Source organism: Schistosoma mansoni, chromosome 1 (assembly GCF_000237925.1).
Source record: "Schistosoma mansoni strain Puerto Rico chromosome 1, complete genome".
Taxonomy (NCBI): domain Eukaryota; kingdom Metazoa; phylum Platyhelminthes; class Trematoda; order Strigeidida; family Schistosomatidae; genus Schistosoma; species Schistosoma mansoni.
This window is the reverse complement of record NC_031495.1, coordinates 45,108,707-45,134,592: the sequence shown is the minus strand read 5'-3', so window position 1 is coordinate 45,134,592 and position 25,886 is coordinate 45,108,707. Positions and strand designations below refer to the sequence as shown.

The 25,886-nt window shown below is 36.9% G+C and overlaps 1 protein-coding gene across 1 annotated transcript; it reads left to right on the top strand.

Moving 5' to 3' along the window:
- Positions 1-892: 892 nt before the first annotated feature.
- Positions 893-24,423, top strand: Smp_088550 (putative rrm/rnp domain; the record flags this gene model as incomplete). The annotated part of the gene is made up of 11 exons (XM_018794569.1): positions 893-948; positions 7,486-8,069; positions 8,184-8,714; positions 11,559-12,328; positions 14,469-14,846; positions 19,747-19,905; positions 20,247-20,618; positions 20,859-20,963; positions 21,773-21,958; positions 22,808-23,020; positions 24,042-24,423. The coding sequence occupies 11 exons, from the start codon at positions 893-895 to the stop codon at positions 24,162-24,164; spliced, it is 3,477 nt and encodes a 1,158-aa protein (XP_018648969.1). The 3' UTR covers positions 24,165-24,423.
- Between the last annotated feature and the right edge of the window lie 1,463 nt (positions 24,424-25,886).

Genomic DNA, 25,886 nt, shown 5'->3' with positions numbered 1-25,886 from the left:
CTGAAGAAGAGTAGGATGAAGCAAACTTATACTTGTACGTTTATTATTATTATTTCGTAGTTTGTAGTACCTTGGAGTAGAAAAAGAAAACCAGAATTTTCTGGATAGAAGAAGCCATCAGAAATGTAATTACCTATGAAAAGGCCGTTATGCTTGAACTTCTGGCTGTTCATATACTAGAATGATCACCATCTTATTAGTTGGTGAGTCGTAGCGGTTAATAAGTCCTCGAAATCAACAGTACTGTAAGTATTTGACATTGATGCTGACTTTGTTGGTCTTACTGGACACACTTTAGGTGAAACGCCTCCGCACCAGAGCACAATAAGGTATGCTGAGCTACGCATCTCTTACAGTCAGCCTAAGCGCTTCTCAAGATATCTGCAAATTTCCAAATATACCTTCAAGATTCTTTACCACTGACGTATGGCTAGACAATGTAGACGCTTCTCTACATAACATGTGTAAAGGACTAAAGCGACGTCAAAGCCTACATATCTGTTACATTCTCGAACCTGTTATCTAAAGAAGTATTGTTCGAATATTTAATTGATTCATTCAAGAGAAGACCAGACAAGCAAATAGATTTACTTTCGATGAAAGAACGCAGGCCTTCGGCCTTCAGCACGTAATACAGAAATCCTAATCTGATGTGATGCTTTAAAAGGCCAAAGTCGACAAAGTTCCCTCAATGATTATAATATTACTGTCAGCTTTCAGTAGCGTTTATTCCAGTTTTTAAATACATTTGGCTCGCTGAGTTGCTTTCATGAGTCACAGATTTCCGTAGAATTAATTACTTGTTGATTTATTGACTAACACCTTCTATTTTGTTTTGTTATGTTAAAATTTGCGCAACTGCCATACTGAGGTTTTGGCGGCTTGTAGTGCAATGCAGGTTGACTACAAACAACTTGAGGTATGGCTCCATGGGAAGCTGAAACCCTTGTAAGTCTCCTCTCTACTAATAATCTTTTGTGTAATATAAAATCGCACTTTATGAGGGTATTGCTTTTGATCCTAATAAAAGTATTGTTTCACATTGTTGGGGAAATACTACGTAGCGTTATATATGGCGTCATTTTAGGGAATGCCATAATGCCCTCAGCTTACTACCATTACTTCTAAGGGTCAAAGTTTATCTCATTAGTTCCGGGTTGAACAGCTGAGAGTCTCGACTAGCCAGTTTTAAAGAGTGGTTTGGAAAATTGAGTTCAAAGTCTTTTGCCAATAACGGAGTGGATAAACTACTTATCGATTTGTTGCAACATATTTCGTGTACGCAGTTATCGTTTGCTCCCTTGTGAAATGAAACTTTCGGCCACTTGATGTGAGTTTCCAAATGTCCATGGTAAATCAGTTTTGGAGCATTCAAGTTAGTACACGAGTCCTTATGGTATCTCCAACGGCTGGTCTTTGATTAGTCGACGCGTCACTTTCTATCTCACTGGTAGAGTTTTGTTCTTTTTATTGGTCACATCACTTAATGTCTGCCTAATGTACAACTGGTTTCGTGCTGTTTTAACAATGTCGCAAAACTGGCAACTTGAAGTGGTGTATTTGTGCTAGGTGTTACTTTGCTCATGTTTTTTCCTGTCATGTTCTAGCCATTCGTAAACCATCAGTATAAAGTTATGCGTCGGATTTTGTGTAACTCCCGCTTGACACCTAATATTTTATTCACTAACTTCAATATTTTCCACGTTATTTTGCAATATGTTCTTGTACAGACTCGACAAAACGATAAAACAATATGCATCCTCACAAATTCGTATAGTTAAAGATTGATGTAAATCTAAATAGATGCTTTCTTATCTCCTTCATATCCCAGGTTCATAGGTTACATTGTTACTAGTAATTTTCGGGGGAAAATCAGTCAGCAATTAACAGTTTTTTAACCGTTAGCACACTTCCCACACTTGTCCGTGAATATATACAAATAGCATGTTGAGGGCCTCTGTATGTTGTACGGTAATGAGTATCAAGCTCGTAGTGTGAGACGCTTAATAAATCACAAAACAACTCTTAATTTAGCTTCGTATATAGTTTGTTATATAAAGATTCAGCAGTAATATACAATCAAGTCACTTCAAACTTTGTTTGCGAAACGTCTTTAGAAATGTAGCTGGCTGAGTCTAGTGGCATGCAGTGACGTCTATCAGTAGATAGGTAAACTGAGTTACTAGTCAGATGGGGGTGCATAGGCTTAACACAGTCAATAATACGCAACAGCTAATGTGCATCAGTTTGAATGGTCTAATTTGTTTAATTTGGTTGGCGTCTTTCTAGCAAGATTTCTTCTACGGGATAGGATTGCCAATCTCATGCCCGACCCTCATCCTTTACCCCGGGCTTGGGATCGGCAGTAACTCTAGAGGGGCTACAGGCAGAATAACAGGCGTAAGTGATGTGCATCAACCCAAGTTGTCACACCACATAAAAACAGCTAAATAACATTATCATTAACGACCATGGCAGTAGAAGCTGTTGTATTAAATGTATTGAAAAAGATAATGCACCGAGGATATATGACTTGGAAAGAAGTGGTTCCGCGAAGTAAAACATGTAAGGTAACTTTAAAACTCAGAACCCAGAGAAAGAAAGTGCACTTGCTCTATTGAGGTCAATTCCAAAATATGTCACCCAACTCATTCAACCAGGTAATTTGTATTTATCTACACTGCTCAGTCCAACAGTCAGTAACTTCACGGACTAATGTTACATCTTAGTTTTCTTAACTAGCTTTTTTCAGCCTACTCCTACGTTAGTCGGCATCGTCGAGATATATAGTGATTAGGCTTACGTAGCACATGTCGCAACCCTCTCAGTCTGAAGATCCTCAATTTTGCTAACCGAATTACCATTATTACAGAATGGTTTTAACGGATAATCATTTTAGTCCAGTCTTTCTTCATCTTATTTTAACATTATCTTTAATGAATGGAGGGGAATTATGACTACTTATTTTGATGCCATTTAGTCTCAAGTTTTGTGTATGTTTGTCAATTCACCCTTTAAGCTTTGTTGATAATAACACTTTCCGGCATTTGAGAGATCCTGTTGTCAGAAGTGTTGGGTAAAAACGAATGGGACTGCTTTGATGACACTCCGACGTAAAATGTTTATCATCCCTTAAAATTAAGATGTTGCGTTGACATTAGTATGTGTAAATGCTTAGTGGAAGCTACAGCCGTTTGCTCTTCGACTTACTAATTATTGTAATAAGGCTATCTAGTGGGTCAAGCTGTCAGATGGTGAAGTTATAGTCGTAAATATTTGTTTTGTGGTGTGTCACAACTTTAACATTGGGTGAGAGTCTTACATAGATCAGATACTCATCAAAGTTTGACTAAATTAAACTAAAAAATAACTCACTAATCAGATATGGGTTCGTACACTGAGCTTCGAATCTCTTATTATGTGGACTGTAAATGAGACTCAACTTTTGCCCAAATTTCAAAACAGTCGACCAACATTTGCTAATCTAGTTTTTAAACTACCGAGCAATAGCACCGGAAATTGAAAAAATTAGAGGACTAAACCAGTAAAAAGAAATCGATATCCATCATGTAACGAGTATATCGGTCTAAAAATGGGTCTGAATAACTATCCTTGGAAACCTGTACGGTTGAAACATCTAAACTCGTTCGTTATCGCTTCGACTTAGATGTAGCCTTCCCACCTTCACTGATCTTAGTATCACATGTTAGTGCACTATCTATAGTGTTACTCACTCAAACCTGTTACCCCTCTTGGAACACAAGCTTCTGGTCCGTTATCTCCACGCAACTGTCTGTGCTTGGTTTGCCGCATGTCTTTTTGCCCTGAGGATTCCAAATTATGACTTGTGGTACAGTTTAGTGGTTTCCACATAACATGTCCTATCCATCTCCAACGTCTCCCCAATTTCATTCTTAGCTGGTTCGTTCTCTGCTAATAATCTCTAGCCAATGAATTTTCAGTATATAGCATAGACAACTGCTGTAAATACTTGTATTTTGGTGATGGTTATGCTAGTTCTCCAAGTTCCAGCTCCGTAAAATAGAATTTTTAACACGTTGAAAATTCTGGATTCGGTCTTCGATGACACTTTTCCTGAGTTACAGCTATTCTTCAACTGTAGGAATGCTTCCCTTTCTAAATTCGTGCATTGAAACCTGCACCAGATCCTCCTTGTTTATTTACATCTCGGTCTGGGCTTCAACATACTTATTCAAATCATCTATCATGCCTCTTTGGATAAGACACTAGAATCTCGTGCCATTGATGTATGCTGTGTCTCCGAAATACGCGTACAGAATCATTGTGTGGTTATTCACTTGACCTCACTTCGCCGAAACAGAAGGCCGACGAGATAAACCCTCCGTTTATCTGGCGACCCGATGGCTAGTTCTCGTGGACTGACAGGTGTAGGCATAGCACTAAGTACGAGGGCAGAACAATCACTATTAGAATGGATCCCCGTTAACAGTCGCCCATATGCTGTTCGGCTAAATGGCTCTGTAAGAACCCGGAAGTATAGGGACAGGTCATTGCCTTTTCTTCGTTTCTGCCTACGCTCCCACTGACTGCAGTCCGGATAAAGTGAAGGATGAACTTGACGGGAAGCTCTCAAAAAGCTGAACACTCAGACGTAGTGCTCGTAGCGGGTAACCTTAATGCCCAGGTAGGTAGCTTAAACCAAAAAGGAAGACATTTAGGCGGGTATTTTAGTATCACGGCTCAGCGAACAGATAATGGTGATCGTCTGCTGCAACTATGCTCAGACAGTCGTTTATTTTTAGCAAACACTAATTTTAAGCATAAGGAGAGACATCGTCCAACATGGTGACCCCCTGCAGCAAACCAACGATTGACTCAAACAGACCATATTGCCATCAGTCATCGTTGGCGAGGCTCGATAGAAGACTGTCGATCGTTCCGGAGCACATGTTTAAACTCTGATCATGCTCTACTATTTTGGCTAAAATCTGGGAGTTGGACGTAATACCATCTGACTGGTCTCAATCACTGATTGTCCCGATATATAAGAAGGGGTCACGTGTTACGTATATCTGAACACCGATTACCACGACACGCAATGGTGACTAGTATAGGAGATGGTTTGAAGAGAGTTAGGAGCGGTCAAACCAAAACATTGCATCAGTGCTCGAAGTCACCAACCTCTAGCCTGAGCCATGTTGGTAGATGCAGACTACTTGGTTGGGGTCTGCGCGACTATCGTAAGCAATGGTTGGAGACTGGGTGACATGGCTCAGAATCGATCACAATGGTGTGGGTGTATACACTCTGTCTTTCCATAAACCGTGAGTTCACGACCACGTTTGTGAAGCCACACAGATCTACCGGTCTCTTGACATTGTTGTTTACTTTCTCCCCACTTCATACACCATAATGCCTTCATACCAAGTTTTGTCCATCGCGACCTTAACGTTTGGGTCCTTCATCAGGATAATTAAGTATTTTCTTGTCAACTTCTTTACAATAGACTCCATCCTCATAAAAATTATGTTCATTATCTTCGCTGCAATCACTTATGTAAGGGTAGCACTGGATGACATTCGTTGTGATCCTTGCCTTCTTGGTTTTGAAGGATGCTTTGGTGATTTTGGAACCAAGACTTCCGCACTCCATAAGCGCATTTCGTGCTTCTTTGGACATGATCATTGCAACTCCAGGTGTCGGGGGAACTTGGTTCTTCATGACCAGAGTACAATAAGAGTTCCCGAAGTTGATTTATTTGGTCCAAATTGTGTCCAATAAGTTTTACCTTTTCCAAGCACGGTCAGTTAGAATATTTTCACTTGTGCTGCTATTTGAGTGACCCTCCCAGTCTCTTTCATTATTCGGACATCCCACATACTGACATTAATTGTTGCTCTGGTTGTCAGAAGGGGTTTTGGCCTCGCGGCTTCCAAATAATTTCAGTTTTCATCATGAAGTGTCATAACGTTTCGATATGAAGACCCTTCAACTCCCTGAGCAGAGTTAAATGGTGTAAGTAGTTTGTTCTGGCTAGGATTTTTGTAATGCTCTTTTTTTACAGAGGTAGGGTTACTAATGCCTATGTCCAGCTCTCCTTTATTCGGTCTTGGGTCGGTAGTAATCCTAGATTAGTTTCAAGTGGATATAATTCTCCATTACTTCCTAGTATTTCAGCTATTTTATCCATTCCGACCAGTTATGCTTATGGTGTAATCCTAGTTAATAAATAATCCTACAAATATCAAAAAATAAAAGTGTGAAAATCTGTGCACATAATTATTATTTCAAACTCAATACAATTAATATCCCTACTATTCTTTATCCAGCCTTGGGACGTGCACTAACTCTGAAGGGGTTCCAGCAGGAGTCACATTCAACGTCTGTTGGCTAGTGACTCCCCCAACTCCTTTTATGGTGTTTGGCACTTTTATGGTGATGATTAGATTTAACATTATGTCTTGCCCAAAGCTCTGTGTTTCACATCCTGTCAGAAAATACTCCTTTCACAGGTACCATGTTACAATCATACAACTCATGGGCTATAATTTAGACAGCAATACAGTATTGTATGTCACAATACGGTATGTGCTTGACCCTGTACACAAAGAAGAACTCTATTTTATGCTTGATAGTGATCCAGGTAATTCATCTGTGTAAATTACGGTGCGAAACATTTTAAAAGCAATAAATCCGAGACTACCGGTAGATGAGCGGCATATCATGAGGTCCAAGCAAAGAATCATCAGGATATCTGTCTACTTGAAATAATTAGGAATGGAGATATGTAGTATTTAAAGGGAAAGATTATTTGTTAGTAATGGGAATCGGTTGTGACTCTAATGGGCTCCAGCTAAAATCGTCCCTGCTGCTAGTAAGCAACAAGAGAAGTCATGAGCTTTTTCACTTGTCCTTATCGTTCCAGACTTGTGTGTTGATAAAGAATCATTAACCCATTCAGTGTAAGTTTGTTGAAAGCAATAGTGCTGTTAACGTAAATACATTGTTTGAAACAGACAGAAACTATCGGTGCATCCCATTATGAAGTAATAGTGACATGGATTCGGTTCGCTATTGCCGTCTTTCTGGCAGCTAAAAAGTTGGGAAGTTTCAGTTTTTCATATTGAATCTGATCTAGCTGAATGCACTTTCTACATTGTCCAAGAAACTAGTTTCATTGATAAGTCATTATTTGAAGTTAATTGCTTGATACCATGTTTACTGAAATAACTATATCCGTATGCTACTTTATTCAAGCCAGGATTAATAACTATATAGGATTCAGCCCAAATATTATTTTCAGATAATTTGAGCATTTCAGAGAATAAAAAACTTGTACTACGTCATTGAACAGAGGTAACTTTTATTTGGATTCACGATGGAAAAAATAGGGATTTTTAATACTGTTTTTTCACTAGTTACCACATTTCTCCTATAAATTGTTCCTAAAAATTTTTGCACTTCTGTTTTTAAAACTATTCCTGCAACTTGTGTACATTGTAGGTGTGTTGCTGATCCAATTCCACTTTCTCAGTATGTAATAGCTCTGATAAAAAAAGATAAAGGCGAGCAGGAACTAAGAGAAATATGTATTGACCAGTTGGAAGTATTCTTGCAAGAAAATACAGCAAAGTTCGTGGAGGATTTGTTTGCTGTACTTAAATCAAGAACATATGTTGCATGTGAAACACTGAAACCAAATCAGTCATCTTCGGACAACTCTTGCTCAAAAGATTCTTCTGGAAAAAACCCTTGTGGAAATACTTCTTTTGATAATGTATCAAAAGACAGGAAAAGACATTTGACAAACAATAACACTAACGCTTCAAATGTCACGGACACTTGTGCTCCCAAGCAGAAACGAAAACGCTCACCGGAGACTAAAGCAAAAAAAATATCGTCAGATAGTCGTTCACGCAGTCCCCACTCTCCAGGAAGACCAATAAATAATGCAAGTACAACAAGTAGGCAACATGGGAAAGAACTTGAATCGCATGTAGATTCCTGCAGTCGTGGGCGTCATAATAATCACTCAGAAGAGTCTAGCTTAAAAACAGTGGATGGTCATATCAGGCGCAATTCATCAGGTTTGTAGTTAGTTTTTTTTGGCTACGTCTATTAGCACCAACTGTTGTCAGTGAAACTATTCGTTTGTTTAGGCAGCGATTTATTTGAAGTTGTAAATTCTATTTTCGTTGTAGGTAGTTCAAATGAAGAAGTTACTCATTCAAATACAATTTCATCGCGTCGAAATAAGTATCATGATTCGGAATCCCATAAGTATAACAATCGGGAGCGTATCCACTCACGGGATAAAGATGAGCATAGCAATCGTTCTTGTAAATCTTTTGCGAAGTCTGTCACCGATTATAGAGTAGTTGATGAAAAGTGTCGGGGTGTAAGGAGCCGTCGCTGTCGTGATTTTGAAGAGCGTGGTTTTTGTGTATATGGAGACAGATGTCAGTATGACCATGGCCCGAATGCTTTGGTAATTTCGTCTGCTAAATCTGCTGTGTCCGCCATCGCTCATCTCACAAACCCTCTGTTAGATACTAATACACTCTCAAGTAATACTGGGGATTTACCAATGAATATTGGAAAAGAGGCATCGAAATCCAGTACACTTCAGCCGCAATCTTTTGTAGCAGCTGTTTTATCTGGACCAACTGACCTTAACGATCTAAACCAACATATTGGTACTCCTCTTATTCCTGTTTATCACCCGACTCCAAGTACGTCTGTTTATTGCTTACTGTGGTGTTTACCTAAAGACCTAAAATCTACCACTAGATTTTTTTCACTGACGTAATAAAGTTTTGAAGCTACTAAATAGTTATAACAGTGGTTTACTTGTTAGTGGAATATCAGTATACCTAATGGAAATGGTCAAAATGTGGTAAAAGTCATTCTCTGGATTCTACGGATAATTATTATGACTGGTTAAAGTCATATTTCCAACCCCATATACAGAATGTATTCGTGTCAAAACATGAACTTATTTCCACCAATCAGTTTAGAATTTTCCCAGAGGTTAAAGTCTCTAGCACTGAAATAAACTAATGCTTACTTTTTGAATATGTATGATTATTAGGTTGAAATGAATGCAAAATAGTTTTTTTATTCTTCCAAGCATACTGTTACGATACACAATCGTCGTTTTTACAAGTTATTCAGCCTTGTAATCCATTTAACGCAAATTATTCAATGAATCAGTGTAGTGAACCTCTTTCTCTATGCACATAAAACGAATCACTTTAATAAGTGTTTATTAACAGAAAATAAATAGTTGTAGGAAATATTCTGATACAAATGTTAAGTTTATGTAATTGGGATTTATTTTCAATGTAGTCGCATATTGAGTGCCATGATTTGAACCTAAAAAAATGGACTAGTTTTTAAAAACTCGGTTTATTGTCACATCACTAAGGGGTTGTAACATTGCATGCTCATTAGTTTTTATCTTGTATTACTTTAGATAACTTGTAGCGCATAATTTAAGGTATCACGTAGCCTATTCATCTGGAATTAAAGAGCGTATGCTATTGTTGCGTACATTAGATAAGATGTACTGCTAACCGTCATAACAACAAAACGAACTAAATGTCTGTGGTCAGTATTGTATTAAATAATGTAATGTCATAAAACTTGGTAATCCTCATTGATTTCAGTGTAGTTGGAAGTTGACGTCATAACAATATTACCCTGTGAAAAATATTGACTCAGATTTCTGGAACAAAAGTATCATGGACTAATAGAATGTACTGATGAATTATACTGAAAAGCAGCACGTTTTACTCATTTTTTAAGTCCAGCGCTTAATTTTCCATTATTTCAAGGTTTTAGTCGTGTATCTTGGCTACGCTGCACTGTTGCGGCTTCACGTAATGTATCTTATATTTTCAGTTATTTTCGTTCATCATGTGTACATCTGCAAAAGTCTAAACGTATCCCGATATTGCCTTGGTCTGTTAACTTTTTGGATAGGAAAATGAATTTTATCTAGTCATGCTGTTACGTATACTTATGTTAAAATTTGAATGTTGATTATTGTGCTAATAAAATTTCATGGAGTTGATAAAATTCTATTAGCAGAAATAATAATGCTATACGCACTTAAAACGATATGTTTTGTGCGGATTATCGAAATACACTTCATACTACCAAATTGTTCAATAGTTAGATCCAACTACTGCGTAAATATTCGGCAAAAATAGGAACAAAATCATTTTAAATGTTCAGGTAGCAAATCTTATGTGAAAATTTCACATCTTTGGACATAAAATATTAGCATAACAAACAACTTGCAAACATCTCGGTTACGTTATTATTTCAAAAAGTATTGTAATTATCTAGTTTTGTAACACTTGGAATTTAGCATTAGTATGTTATTTAAGTGATATGTTCGAATTATTTGTTGGTTAATTAGTCTATTACCGCCTTATTATTGTCGAAAAAATACGATGTCCTGTGGGTCGTTGTAGCTACCGTTCAGTGTTGCCAAAATAGATCCAAGTGTGACCGTATATTTGAGACAACAGTAATAAAGTCCTTGGAATGACATATTGATTTCACTGCAGTTTCAAAGCCCGTGGTTTTGAGGTTGAATAAAGTATATTGGTTTCTTCTACATATGTTTCCCTATTAGCTATGATCAATTATTGTCTTACTTTGTTCTAAGACGTAAACTTTGGAAGTCATTGACTTTGGCTTTATGTCGGTAATGTGGCTGTCTGTCGCTTATTGTACCTATATTGCAGTATATGTTAACGGGAAAGCATCAGTGTATTCGTTACATTGTATATAAAGAGATGTGGTCAACATAAGGATGTTTTTTAAAATTTCTAAACAAAATATATATGTAATAACCTTGTTGAAAAACTACATATGAATAATATGTACGTTCATATATACACAGTATAACATTACAGTTCATAATTTTTAACAACAGCTTCTCTGCATTGATGTCTATAGATTCATATAATGGATAATAATAGACCCCCATTGATTGCTTTATAATCTTGATTAATTAATCATTACCTGAAAAGTAGCTCATGTTCATACTATATTGGTTGGATATTTTATGTTAACGACAGCTTGAACTCCTTGATAGATGTCCTGTCAGTTGACCAGTGGTTCTGGAATCTACTGGACTGGAACTTAATGATCGTATACGTGGGCAAATTATTTATTCAACCACGTCAATAATTTCAGCGTTTTAACAGTCGGTTGTGCCGTCGTAACAAACCTGTTTATTTTGATCTGTCAGAAAAGATCAAGAACGTTATCAGGCAAACCCTTCGTTCTTCTACCTTATGAGTGGTTAAGAAGACATGAAAAACAGAACACTTGCCAAATGAGGAGGGGTATCATTGTCATTTTTGGCTTTACCGATGAAACAAATGATTGCCAAGATTGGATCGGTTCGAAATGTTTCCATGTCAGCATTTTTTCGGTATATGATTTCAGTTAACTAATAACTGTAAATTTTGTTCCTAATTTTACCTTTCACATATTTGGCTCAGGGAAGTTCACCGTTATCCGTTTTTTGTCCCCATTAATTTGTCTTTTCTATTTAGTTAATCATCCAGATAATCAGATGTTAATGACCTGTTGCATTGATCAGTCACTGGATACTGGATTATTTCCTCAGGTTCCTAACCCTTCTGTTTTGTATAATAAATCCAATTGGAAGCATCCCCGTTTACAGAATAACGTGCAACCACGTCCTAATAATTTTCGCGTATTCAACAACGCCAACACTATTAGTCGAAATATAGTTCCTTTGCCAATGATTCAAAATACTACTAATAAAGATCAATCCGAAATTAATCCAGCTCCACCTGCTTATGAACCAGATCGACCACATTTGTCCATGATTTCGACGTCCGAGTCCAATATTCTACCGTCTTGCGATACTTCGGATGTAGAACATAATGCTTCTACCCCACCACTATCATATAAACCCAGTCCTATCACTGAACAAATCAGTTCATATGCTGTAGTCCCAAAAGCATCAGGAGTCACAGATCTTTCTTTGGATACCACTTCTCGAACTATCGATCCTCGTACTACTCTGTATATCGATCGTCTTCCTTGGAAACTTAATGATGCGGATAAAATTCGTGAGCATTTTTCCCAATTTGGTCATGTAATAAACGTCATCGCTAGATACAAGGGCATGGTAGGGTCCGCAGTGGTTGAGTTTTCTTCATCAGATGAAGCTGAAAAAGCCTATCGAAGCCCCATTCCTATGTTTTCAAATAGATTTATTCGGATTTACACTCGTTTTCCAGAAAATTTCAAACACAATGCTCGAAGTATGACTAGTCGTTTCCCTCGTCCCAAGGTTAGATTTTATAGTATATTGAATTCATTGTAAAATTTTAAAAGTAGGATTTGTAATTTTAAAAACATTGTGCAAGTTTAATAGCGGTGACACAGGCTTTCATGTAGTTTGCTACTACTTTTACAAAATTTTCATTTTTACTAATCTTTTTAGGTTTTTCGCTTACAAACCCGAATCTTGTGCAAGGTCAGACAAGTTAGAGATTTATTCTATTTGATTGGTTCATTGCAGTGGATATTTAATGCGACTTATATGCGTATAATCACCGATTCATAAACTGAAGGGTTTAATGCTTTTCATATGTGCATATCAATACTGCCTTATATTAGAGCCAAGCCTGATAAAAGTCTAATTGAAAACAATATTCTTCGCTTATATGTTTTGTTCTAACTGTTATATTATCGTGGGCAAGTATACTGCTTGGCAGTCTGCTTTCTGTCATTTTATTGATGTACAGAGTGATTACTAAGAATATGGGCATATGCTTAGATTGTGGTTATTCTACTATTGATGTAATTGAAGCATGGCGCATGAATCTTTTTTCATTTATGCAACTACAGTCACATAAAAGTTCATGTGTTCGACTTTAAGACACTTTTATAATAATACTAACTAGCTTGCTAATACAAAGATTAACTGGATTTTAAACCTGCGAATCAGTGGTTAAAGCTAGTTACTTTAACCGTTAAACCATCTCAAATATTTTAATCACCAAAATAGTAAATAGAAGTACACGAAAAATTACTGAAGTTGCAAACAATTTAGTAAACTGGTTGGCACAGTTGTTTTGCATACTCAATCACTGCCATCTGGTGCTCAGATGCGTCTAATATTTATCTTTACCTGCTGAGTTATAGCGTTATTTCCCTATCTGTCGACATTTTCGGCAGTTTCATCCTTGACATTTCCTTTCCTAAGAGGTAACCAAAATACTTTTTAGGGTATTTGTGATTTATTGTTGCCAAATTCTAGTGCATAATGGATTCATATGATTTCTTAGTGATGCCGAGGTTAGACTCGGAGTACTAGGTAAGCTTGGCAATTCAGGTGACTAGGTAGTGATTCTTTTTCGACTTAGTTGGAACATGTATTACGTATACACACCATCCACTGAATACTTCGATGCGCTCTGATGTCTGATGTTGGAGTAGGTTGGAAAAAAGGTGGAGGGGGCCAAACCAAGACATAGCATTAGTCCATAAAAACACTGTTGAACTGACTTATTTAGGTAGATGCAGACTACTTGATTGGGGTCTGCATGATAATTGTAACCAGTGATTAGGGATTGTGGGTAACATGGCTCAAAATCGTTTACAGTGGCGCAATTGTACTCACTCTTTGTATCTATTTAGATCCTAAGTTTATAGATTACGGATACATTAAAAAAACTATTATTTCACTAATTTATATTTCCTTCTCGAATCGCATCTTGGGTCTTTAGACTTTTCTACTATCGTTAATGTTGTTATTACCTCTACTACTATGGGATTTGCCCAGACAGTTTCATGTCGCTGTCCTAATGTGGTAGAAACTTGAACCGATGTACATATGTATCAGATTCTATATCGCATTTGATTAATTAACTGAGTGGGTAGTTTAAATTAAAAAACAACATTTAGAAGTGAATTTTTCAAAAGACAATTGTTCAAATTATCGAATAAGTTGAAATAATTAGAAATGTGTTTATTCTTCAGAATCCTAAGAGATACATGTAACTTTCATGAACCTAATAATTTTGAACTCTTTTTATGGAATATAATTTACTAATGTAACATCATTCACTGAAGAGCGATGGTTCAATGATTAATACATTCTACTGAATTGCAGTTTCAAACATCGTTCCATCTACTCTGGCTTAAGAGCCTGGGTGGTGTCACTGGCCCAAAGCCATGTACGTCAATCTGTACCTAGTAAATGAGTGGGATAACTTCATTTACTAGTTAGATAATATTGCTCCAACACTGATTATATTATCTGTTCATCATTTTGATGTAATTTAGAATATTTTATTGATAAATTTCAGGTTAGCCCATTGATTAAACGTTTATTTACCGTGTTTTAATGGAAAGCTAATTTGTACTTGAAGTATGTACGATAAATTGTTTTCTATAACTGGTTTTTTTTTAAACTTTTGTTACAGAGTATACTGGATCGTTTAGGAACACGGCCTGTTGCTGGAAATAACAAAATTAATTCATATTCATGGATGAGTATGACTAATGACTGTATAGAAAGTCAACAGGTTCCTGGCAGCATTCATTCTGATCACACCCTCCAAAGGGGTAATAGGTCTCGTTGGCGTTTAGAACGTAATCCAACTAGTGGAGATGCCTTATTATCTGGTGATGAAGACGACGATTTAATTGACGAAAATCCGACCATAGATGGTCATGAACGAAATTCCGCCACTTTCATCAAAGAACGTAATAAAGCTTTTAACCAAAGAATGGACAAAGTAGTAGATAATTATGTTGATCTTAATGTCGATCAAGAGTCATTATTATTTGCTCGTAATACTGTGAGTTTCAGACGGTTATCTTTTATATTACTTCAATAAATCGTCAGTAAATTTGTTGCTCATAATTAAATGATTGCGAATTTCAATTATATTAATTTTGTAAGAATGATTGTCCATTGTTTTTTATTTTATCCCTTATTTTCACATCATTAATAGTTCCGCTCATTCGAGGCTATCATAGCTTAATCTCGTTTTACAAAAATGTATGGCGAGTACCTAATATTTGTGATTGATTAAAGAGGTTGGGAATTATTTATGAGCAATTATATCAAAAATATGCTATGGTTAACTTGTCGAAATATCCTGTTCTGTAAATTTACGAAATACGATCACCTGTATTCATTTTTTATCTTATGCTACCATTTGTCTCTACTGATGAAATAAATTCTTAGTTGAATTTGTTGAATTATTGTACGAGCCTAAGTTTATCAGTATTATTCATGGCACATTGTATAGATAATTAGTTTCTAAAACCTTTACCAATTTTTAACTAAATTATAAAATATAAACTTTAGCTTTTTAGTGAAATCTTTTTAATAACATCCGGCTACTGCTCCGCCTGGAGCCCTTCTGGGGTTACTGCAAATCCCAAGCGCGGATGAAGGAGGAGGGTTGGGCATGGGGTTAGTGACCACATCCCATAGAAAAACTAACTCGCTAAAAAGACTCTAACCAGAAAAAATCATTCAAACCATTTAAACTTCCCCCTGGGAGTTAGAAGGTCTTCATTTAGAATAGTTATGACGCCTCATGTGAAAGCTTAGTTCCTTCGGAAGTCACGAGGCTGATGCCCCTCCTAACAACCAGAGCAACAATTTATCTAGGTACATGGAACGTTCGTACAATGTGAGAGACCGAGAGAGCCATCCAAGTTGCTGTCGAAATGAAAAGATACAGCCTGGAGGTGCTTAGACGCAAAATGGACAAAAAAGATTAACTTCAGGAGAGCTGTTGTTATACTCCGGCGATGAAGAAGAAAATGCCCCACATACACAAGGAGTTGCACTGATGCTATCCAAACAGACACAAAAGCACTTATAGAATGTGAATCTCATGGACCCAGGATCATCAAAGCCTCCTTCAAAACAAAGAAAGAGCACATTACGATGAACGTCATCCAATACTTATGCGCCTACTAACGATTACAATAAAGACGTTAAAGATCAATTGTACGATAGGCTGCAGTCAATCGTCGAAAAGTGCCCAACAAAGAACTTGACCATTCTGATGTGAGACCTAAATGCCTAGGTTGGAATGGACAACACCGGATACGAAGATGTCATGAAACGACATGGACTGGGAAAAATGAACGAAAATGGTGGGAGATTTGCATATCTATATGCCTTCAACGAACTGAACATAGGCGGTACAATATTCCTACACAAACGCATACACAAAGCTACATGTACTTCACCGGATCACACTACGCAGAACTAAATTGACCATATCTGCATCAACAACAAGTTCAGGAGGTCGATGGAGGATGTTAGCATCAGATGATCACTTACTGGTCGCCAAGATGAGACTGGAACTCAAGAACCACTGAACAACGGGACGGAAAACATCACAAAAGTTTAATATAGCCGTTCTTCGGGATACACACAGATCCAATGAATTCAAGATAGCTCTCAGCAATAGGTTCCAGGCCTTTAACGATCTACTCAATGGGGAGGGAACTACCATGAAGAGCAACTGGAAAAGGATAAAAGAGGCGATCACTTCAACATGTCAGGAGGCTTTGGGCCACAACAAGCACCATCGCAAAGAATGGATGACTGTTGGTACACTGGATAAGATTGAAGAAAGGAGGAACAAGCAGGCAGCAATCAATATCATGCGAACAAGAACAGAGAAAACCAAGGCACAAGCTGAATACACAGGAGTAAACAAGCAAGTAAAGAGGAGCATCACAACCGATAAACGCAAATATGTTGAAGATTTAGCAATGGCGGCGGAAATAGCTGCAAGCGAAGAAAACATGAGATAATTGTATGATACAACCAAGAAACTCGCTGGAAATTATCGTAATCCAGAACGACCAGTGAAAAGCAAGGAAGGTAAGATAATCACTAACATTGAAGAAAAACGAAACAGGTGGGTAGAACACTTCAAAGAATTCTTGAATCGACCAGCTCCACTGAACCCACCCAACATCGAAGCAGCACCCACAGACCTCCCAATCGATGTTAACCCGTCAATAATTGAAGAGATCAGCATGGCCATCAGACAAATCAGGAGCGGCAAAACAGCTGGACCAGACAACATTCCAGCAATGGCACTGAAAGCAGATGTAGCAGTAACTATAAAGATACTCCACATTCTCTTCAGTAAGGTTTGGGGTGAAGAACAAGTACCAACAGACTGGAAGGAAGGAATTCTGATCAAAATACTAGAGAATGGCGATCTCAGTAATTGTGATAACTACAGGGGCATCACTCTCCTCTCAATACCAGGAAAAGTCTTCAACAGGGTATTGTTAAACAGGGTGAAGGATTCCGTAGACGCCCAACTTCGAGATCAACAGCCTGGATTTCGTAAGGTTAGATCGTGCACAGATCAAATCGCAACTCTACGTATCATTGTGGAACAATCAATCGAATGGAATTCATCACTGTACATCAACTTCATCGACTACGAGAAGGCATTTGATAGCGTGGACAGGACGACACTATGGAGGCTTCCTCGACACTACGGCGTCCCTGAGAAGATAGTCAATATCATACGAAATTCCTATGATGATGGACTAAATTGCAAAATCGTGCATGGAGGACAGTTGACAGACTCGTTCGAGGTAAAGACCTGTGTTAGGCAAGGTTGCTTACTCTCACCATTTCTCTTCTGGTGATCGACTGGATCATGAAGACGTCAATATCTGGAGAGAAGCACGGGATACAGTGGACAGCTAGGATGCAGCTGGACAATCTAGACTTCGCAGATGATCTGGCTCTTCTATCACATACGCAACAATAAATGCAGGAGAAGATGACCAGTGCAGCAGCAGTAGGACTCAATATACAAAAAGGGAAGAGCAAGATCCTCCGATACAATACAGCATGCACCAATCAAATCACATTTGACGGAGAAGGTTTTGAGGATGTCTGCGCAGCATCATCGATGAACACGATGGATCTGATGCGAATGTGAAGATGTGGGTCGGCAAAGCAAGATCACATCTACAATCGAAGAACATCTGGAACTCAAAACAACTGTCAACCAACACCAAGATCAGTATTTTCAATATAAATGTGAAGACAGTTCTACTGTATGGGGCGGAAATCTGGACAACTACGAAAGCCATCATCCAGAAGATACAAGTGTTTATCAACTGTTGTCTACCCAACATACTTCGGTTTCGTTTGGCAGACACTATCGGAAACAACCTAGTGTGGGGGAGAACAAACCAGATTCTATCCAGCGGAAGAAGAAGCGCTGTTAGTGGATAGGACGCGCTGAGGAAAGCAACCAACTGCGTCACAAGGCAAACCCTGACTTGAAAGACCAAAGAACACATTACTCCGAGAAATGGAAACAGATATGAGAAGAATGAACAACCACTGGATAGAACTAGAAAGGAATGCCCAGGACAGAGTAGGTTGGAGAATGCTTGTCGTCGACCTATGCTCCATTGGGAGTAACAGGTGCAAGTAAGTAAGTAACTGCTTTAATTGAAAAACCTTTTAATTTTATGACTTTCCATAAATATCCTATCTTAACTAATGGTTTATAACTCAAAGAGGAAGCTGTAGTTATGAAAAGTCTCGCTAAATCTGTTCACGTCTCTCGTCATTTTGTAGACATCGGGTTTTATTAATTTTATTGTATTTGATTTTCTTTACCTCTAGCTTTATGTAAGTTTTTGCGATTAATAACTAAAAGCGTTATAATTTACCAATATAAATACTAAACTACACATAAGTTTCTTAATCACTATACGTGGTTTGGTTTATGGTTTCAGATATTATAGCTTGTATCCGCTCATTTTGGTCGATCAACCTTATTTCTTATTTTTACGCAGCTAACAACTGGCATTTTGTTAAGTAAAACTCATAACAGCAGTACAATCATTTCGGGTTTAGGCAACTATTATATTAATAAATGCATACTGTAACACCTCAGTTTAACCATTTTATTTATTATCAATGATTATCCAGCACTTTAAAGGTCATTTATTGGAACCATGCAGCTTTTACTGCGTAGGTTTTTAAGCAATATTACAGTTTTAAAGAGTATTTGAGCACTTCAAGAGATCCGAAGACGAAAGCATGACCCTTACTCTTAAACATCAAATTTTTTACGTTTTTTCAGGAAACTGTCGCTTCGGTGTTTTGTTTTAGTTTCATTTTCTGTAGTGTGGATGACATCGATTAATTGTGTTGTATTTCTGTTATACATTCATTCCAAATTTAGTGTTTGAATTGTTACCTTGATTTTGTCATCATAACTGTGCTTTATGGCATAGTTTGTTGTTCATCCTCTATTAAATATTTAAACTATTAAGGTCTTATTTTAATTGTATGGTAAGTATTCACCTCGAAAATCACTTACTAATTATTATCTGGGACTCGTATACTAATTAGTAAGTAGGGATTCCCCATTTGTTCCATTATTAGTAAATACAACAATGTTGACGTGCTAATAATTATAGTTCTTTCCACAAAAACCCCATTGATAAAGGTCATTACAACAATTCGATATGATGAATGCCCATGGTTTTTTTTTGTATATGAAATTCGATGATACAATACACATTTTTTATGTGCTTATTGAGGTATATCAAATTTTGTGTTTACATGTCTCAAATCGTAAACACAATGGTCAAATCGTTTGTTTAGTTTTTGCTATATCTTTTCAAACGAAATGGATTGTTTATTCATCAAGACCTTATTTCGTTTTCTTTCAGGATACAGCAAGGCAGTTCAATAATAATAGTAATAATATAACTGTTACGTCAAGTCCTTATACTTTGTCGCATAAACAAGAGGCTGAGGCAATTCTTTGGGAGCGTCGTAAAATGGCTGCATTGAGACAACGTAAAGAACAACTTATGCTTTTAGATAAGGTACTCTTTTTACGCCACTCTAAAATAGAATTTAACCATATATTTATATCTGATTATATTGCATTTTATATTTCAATTTCAATGCGATTTATTTCTATGTAATATACCTATTTGATAACAGTTAACTATTTACTAGAATGTAGAGTTTATTTCGTCAAATATCCCGCATGCGGTATCGTGGATTCTCACTCCTGATGCGTCTCATACTGGGACGAAACGGTTGTCCAGTACTTCCAGATTTTTAATGGTGGTCTAGCTTAGATCGACTCGTGATTTCAACTGTAAAATTATCCTTTTATCACCTAATTTTATTTTAAAATGTTCATATTTTATTTCTCTAGTCTCGTGAAGCCCGAGAATCAGTGATTGAGGCTCGAAAACAACGAATCACTAAACTGAAATTACTTCTTGAAAGAGTAATGAGTCAGTTGGAAAATAATCGTACTAGCGAAACAGACAATGGTACAGATTCAAAACCACTGACATTGGATGAAAGACGGAAATTACTTACTGAAGCCAAACGGCTACAAATTGAGCTTGAATCAACTTTGGAAGCTGAGAAGAAAGATTTGGATATCCGAAGTTCAAACCGAGAATCAAACAGCAAAAAAATATTCACTTCAAAACCATTAGGAAGCACAACAATTAGCGCGGCTGCATTACAAGCATTACCGAGTCCAATTAGATTAGAAAGACAAAAACAAATCTCTGAAGTATGTTTACATAACTTACATTCGTTCATGCAGTTGTTTTTTTAATAATTTCAATGATAATGATAAACTTTGTTCATTTTAATAAATTGTTTTTCTTACCAACTTAATATTTACCAACTTAATTATTAATTTTGATTGCCATAAAAGGTCACTATTGTACATTTAAATGAGTATTTCCTTAGTATTTTAGTTATTATTTATCGTATATTAATTCATCTCTGTTTATTTTTCACTCATTAGATTCAAATCGAAATCGATAAATTGGAAGCAAATCTACGTGAGGCTACTCATGATGATGTTAAATTAAAAGAAGGTCGTCGAAGGATTGTAGAACTTAAGCGCCAGGTAGTCTTTTTGCCTCAGTTGTAAAATCTGTTGACTCGTTGAGTCCATTTTACTTATAGACTAGTATTTCTTAGTATTCGTTTTAGTTTCTAGATTTACACATATCGGTTTTCGGTCAGGTTAGTTTCAGTGTATAATCAATCATGCTAATTGTAGACTTCAGCTCACATTTGAAATCAGTCTTGTTTATAAAAAAGTTACAGATACCTAATGATAAACCTGAATATACTATCAACTTGTATTTCCGTGGACAGATCTACCGCTCTTCTCAAAATAAAACCTAGTTTAACATTGTGTCACTGCCGAAGACCATTCTACTGTTTCCCTTAAAAAGTTTTTTGGTGTTTTTTAAACCTTATTTAGATCACTTTACAGCTACGTGAACATTATTACATCCGTAGCTTAATCGTGAGCTATAATTCCATCCATACTAATAAGTTCACTGACTTTGTGGACTTCAAAATCATACGATCCTACTCACGTAATATTAACCTGACCCCTTCATCCAACCGTATTTATTGGTGTAAACCTTTGTTCAATATGAGTACACAACTTACATCTCTTTTCATTAAACACATTAATTACCAGGTCCTACGTAACCCGACCCGACTGACAAACTGAAGAGCGTTCCTGCCATAATCGCTACCACTATTATCAGTTTATTTTTGAATACCAAACAATATGGTTGTTTGTCCATATGAATTGATGTTTGAATTTGTAAGAAGATTCTGTTAGCCACATGTAATTCTATAGTTACACTGATTTCTTCCTTTTCACCCAGTATTTTCAAACGGCTTTTTGTTTATTAGCTTGTCGACTTGGAGACAGTCCGGCCTTCAGATATGTTTTTGTCTCAAAACACAAGCGGTTGTGCTCCTGGCGACAATGCCGCATACCCGAACAGAACTCAAACCAAACTTGATAAGCGACCTCGAACTTTGTATATTACTGGCATCGAATCAGATGATGTAGAAAACTTTCAGAATGCCCTCTCAGTATGTGTTAAAATGTTTGCTTTCAAAAAATCTTTTGTCCTACCAAAAATAGCTTTTAATCGCATTTATTATTATTATTATTATTATTATTATTATTATGCCAATATAATCACATGTCTGAAATGCGTTCTGCACTACTGTTAAATAAAACGAGTATTAAGTAGGCCTACTGTGATTTCGAAATTTTTTTAAATATTCATGTACTGTAAGATCAATGCAACTTGCTTGTATATCGCTTTTCGATTGACATCTACATTCATACAGATGTAATAAGTATATCTTTATGTTCGAATATAAATTAGTCAGCAATCGCCGCACCCAGTATTCTTTCATTGCATTTATGGTCTTGTTGCAATATTTCTGTCAGACCAGTCATTTTTTGTTCGCATTTACAGCACACGGTGTTGGTCTGTAGGTAGTTATTTAAGCCGGAAGTTATCGCGATCATGATTGAAGTGATTTTGTTGCGCTTTTCTTCCTATAATCTTCACTATCGGCCTCTCAACACGTAAGTATTTCCGCTAGAGCATATTTGACCAGATTGTTTTACTGCTATTCATGGATAAACAGTTACGCATGTACCTGTATACATGTTCAAGAATCTGAAAATTGTGTTGCGCTCTTGGAATTCCCAGTGACATTTCAGTTGATTCCACCAACACAGATACCCAGTTTCGAAGTGTGGCACATCTTATATGTAGACTGTCCTGAATAGTCAGGTGACCAAATTCAAGAACTGTGGTTATTATCAAAGCTTTATTTTCATTTGATGTTTACTTTCATTTTTGCATGTGAGTTTAAATTGTCGATCGGTTTTGACTTTTCCCGACTTTCTCATTATACTTCAAGCTAAATTACTTGCATACACAATCTTGTACAAAACAAACTAACCCTGAAACTAATCAGTTAGTGCTGGAAGTTACGTTTTGCACTCGTGATTTTGCCGAGGCAGCTATTCGTCAGTTTACGCAGTTTCATGGACGTGATTTACAAATGAGTTTTGTGTATCCAGCATTGTCCGAAACTAAAGCTGGAAATTTTATTGATAATGATGCAAAACATGTAAGTCCGGTCTTAGATTGTGCTTTCTTCATTTTCTTTAATTATTTAATCACAAATTGTGTGGATTCTTTTATTTTCTTGCTCATTTGTGTATTTTGATGTGCTTGAACTAAATGGATTCCGCGGTAACGAACGAAAGCCAATGACACGATAAGCTATTCTAATCTGTTGTCCCAGGCCCCGCTAACTAGATGAAGAAGTCCAAGGCAAGTAGGGGAATATATGTATTCCGTAAGCAGCCGAGTACAAGCAATCAAATAAGGGAAAAAGTCAAGCGCATTTATACAGCAACAAATTGTCCTTGAGCATCATTAATAAATAGCACACACAAAGAAACAATGGACCAATAGCGTTTAAGATAGTTTACAAGTGGGAAATATGACGTGAAGGTAAAAAGAGCGCGTTTGGCGCGAAAACAGCTAAATTCAAATTTCCAAAATAAAATTACAAAACTAAGCCATTTACCAAGTAAGTTCTGGGGATTTGACATCCCCAACACTTAACTAGATTCTGCGTCATTAAATTCATAAACGTTTAACAGATATCTCTATCATTTTTAACAACTGTTAGGAAAACAGGGAAGTTCCATGTAGAAATTTAAGTAGGTAATATTTTGTTCCGGTTAGCATTTCGTGACGTTTGTCATCCTGTTATTATTATAGTGGTCATTTAAATTATATATCCCATATTATTTTGAAAAATGCTTTCAGACTAGACTATGGGATTTTAATTGTTTCCTATTATGTGTATAGATCAAACTATTTTCTCCAACCAAATTCCGTTCACATCACTGCAAAGATGATTGCGTTGTTTAGCCTCGATAATTAAATATATTTTAAAATAAGTGTCCTTCAGTCGTCAGTGTGTTTTTTAATAGTGTTTTGAGATTGTCATACTGTTTTTCGTAGTATAGTGTGTTTTTAATTTGAACATTTCATTTGACAAATCGATCGATTCTCACTACTAACTTGTATTCCTTGTTGGTTTATTTTTGAAAACTTTTCTCTCATCTCATTATTAGGTTTCGTCCACACAAATTGAAACTTCAGATCAATTACAAGCTATCACATCTTCAGAGTCTTTGGATTATTCTGCTCATTCCAGCTCTACATCTAGTACTGCTCTGAATACTATGTCCTTATGACTAACATCCAGTTCCCTATCCGAATATCGCTAGTAATTTGTGTAGAAAGAAATAAAGTTCCTCATGCGATATCTCCCGAAAATAACGTTTTTTCTTTGAGAAAATATATTTTATTTAAAGCTTTTCTACTTCAAAAGTTTTTCCATTGTTTGGTTATGTACACACTGTTTCTTAGTAATGAGTTGAGTAACAACTGACTTTATTTTCTGTGAAAGTGATATGGTAGATTCTAACAATAAACCCACTATTCTCCTTTTGCATTTTATCTTGAAGATACTTCAGTACTACATAGAGAGAAGAGAGGAAATCGTACGATTGGCTATTGTATACCTCCCTCCCTTACTCGTAGGCAGTATTTGTGTTTACTTATTTTTATACAGATATGGTAAAAACAAAACTTAACATCCATTGGAGGCGGATATTTTGGCTAGTTTATGATTGTGCAGCTAATACGTCCACTAATGATAGGTACTAGTGCCCTTATTTCTCGGGTTTGTGTTGGGGATTTGGCAACAAAAATGCCCGTATATTGTCAACTTAGTGCCCTTGTTTCTAAACCAATTACTTACTTATGGGTTGGCAACATATCCGACCTGAGACCTCGTGGCGCTGCTGGATAGTGAAGGTGACCCTGCTAGCCAACTTGGGAGGTCTCAGAGTTCGAACAGGTTACACACTGTTGTATCTGATCGATTCTGAGTTCGGGGCTGACTTTGCCACTCACGTTATCAGGTGTGTATGCGTATGTATGGGAATTACAGAAGTCATCTGACCTATGCAGTTCAAGCGTATAGGTGTGCGCGGAGGTTATGTATGTGAATTTGTACAAATGAAACGTTGAGCTACTGAATGTCTACCCTGTGTCTGAATCAGTGGCCTATCCATCGGATCCAAGACATAAGAAGCTGTGGTAGCAAATACTACAATGCGGCGACCAACAACCCACGAGAGTTCTTGTGCTTATAATGGTGTCAGGAAATATTGGTGTGGCAGCTATGGTGTGAATGAAATGCATATGTGTGAGAGCCAGTCTGGTGTAGCAAATACGTTTTCTTTGGGAATTGTAAACATCTACCCTCACAGGTGGGTTAATATATCTATGGGATGCATGACGTAAAACTGGTGTGCGTGTAATGTTTAAACTTGCATGTATACCAAGTGATACTCGGATGAAATTCCCTATGTTAACTAGTATGCAAGTGTGCATGGAAATTCTAAAATTTCTCTGCTTGTTCCTTTGATGCGACTTCATTATGCATGCAAAGAGCCATATAACCGCGGTTACCACTAAATCACATTCACGCGGTGGGTTTGTGAGCCTAAAAAGACGGAATCCGTTCATGAAAAGACCACTGGGTCTCAGTAGGTTTCACCAGTATTTTCGGGTTGGAACACTGTACCGTGTACGAGTTAGTAAAAATGTCACAAATTCTAAATGATAGTAGGCACGAAAATGGACGATTTCGAATTATCAACGTTTGATAGACCGATTGGTGTAATAAGTAATTCAAAATATAGTAGAGCTTGGCAGTCTTCTGAAACTAAAGGCATTCACAAACTATGTCAAACTGAGGAGTGCTCTAAAAAATTGATAAAAAGTGATTCCAACCATTTGAATATGTGAGACGAATAATGGGAAACATTTGCATAACTGAGTAATATATGTGTGGACCAGGGATTATAAAATCCTCGGTGTTATGTTATACTATTGAAGCGGTTTAT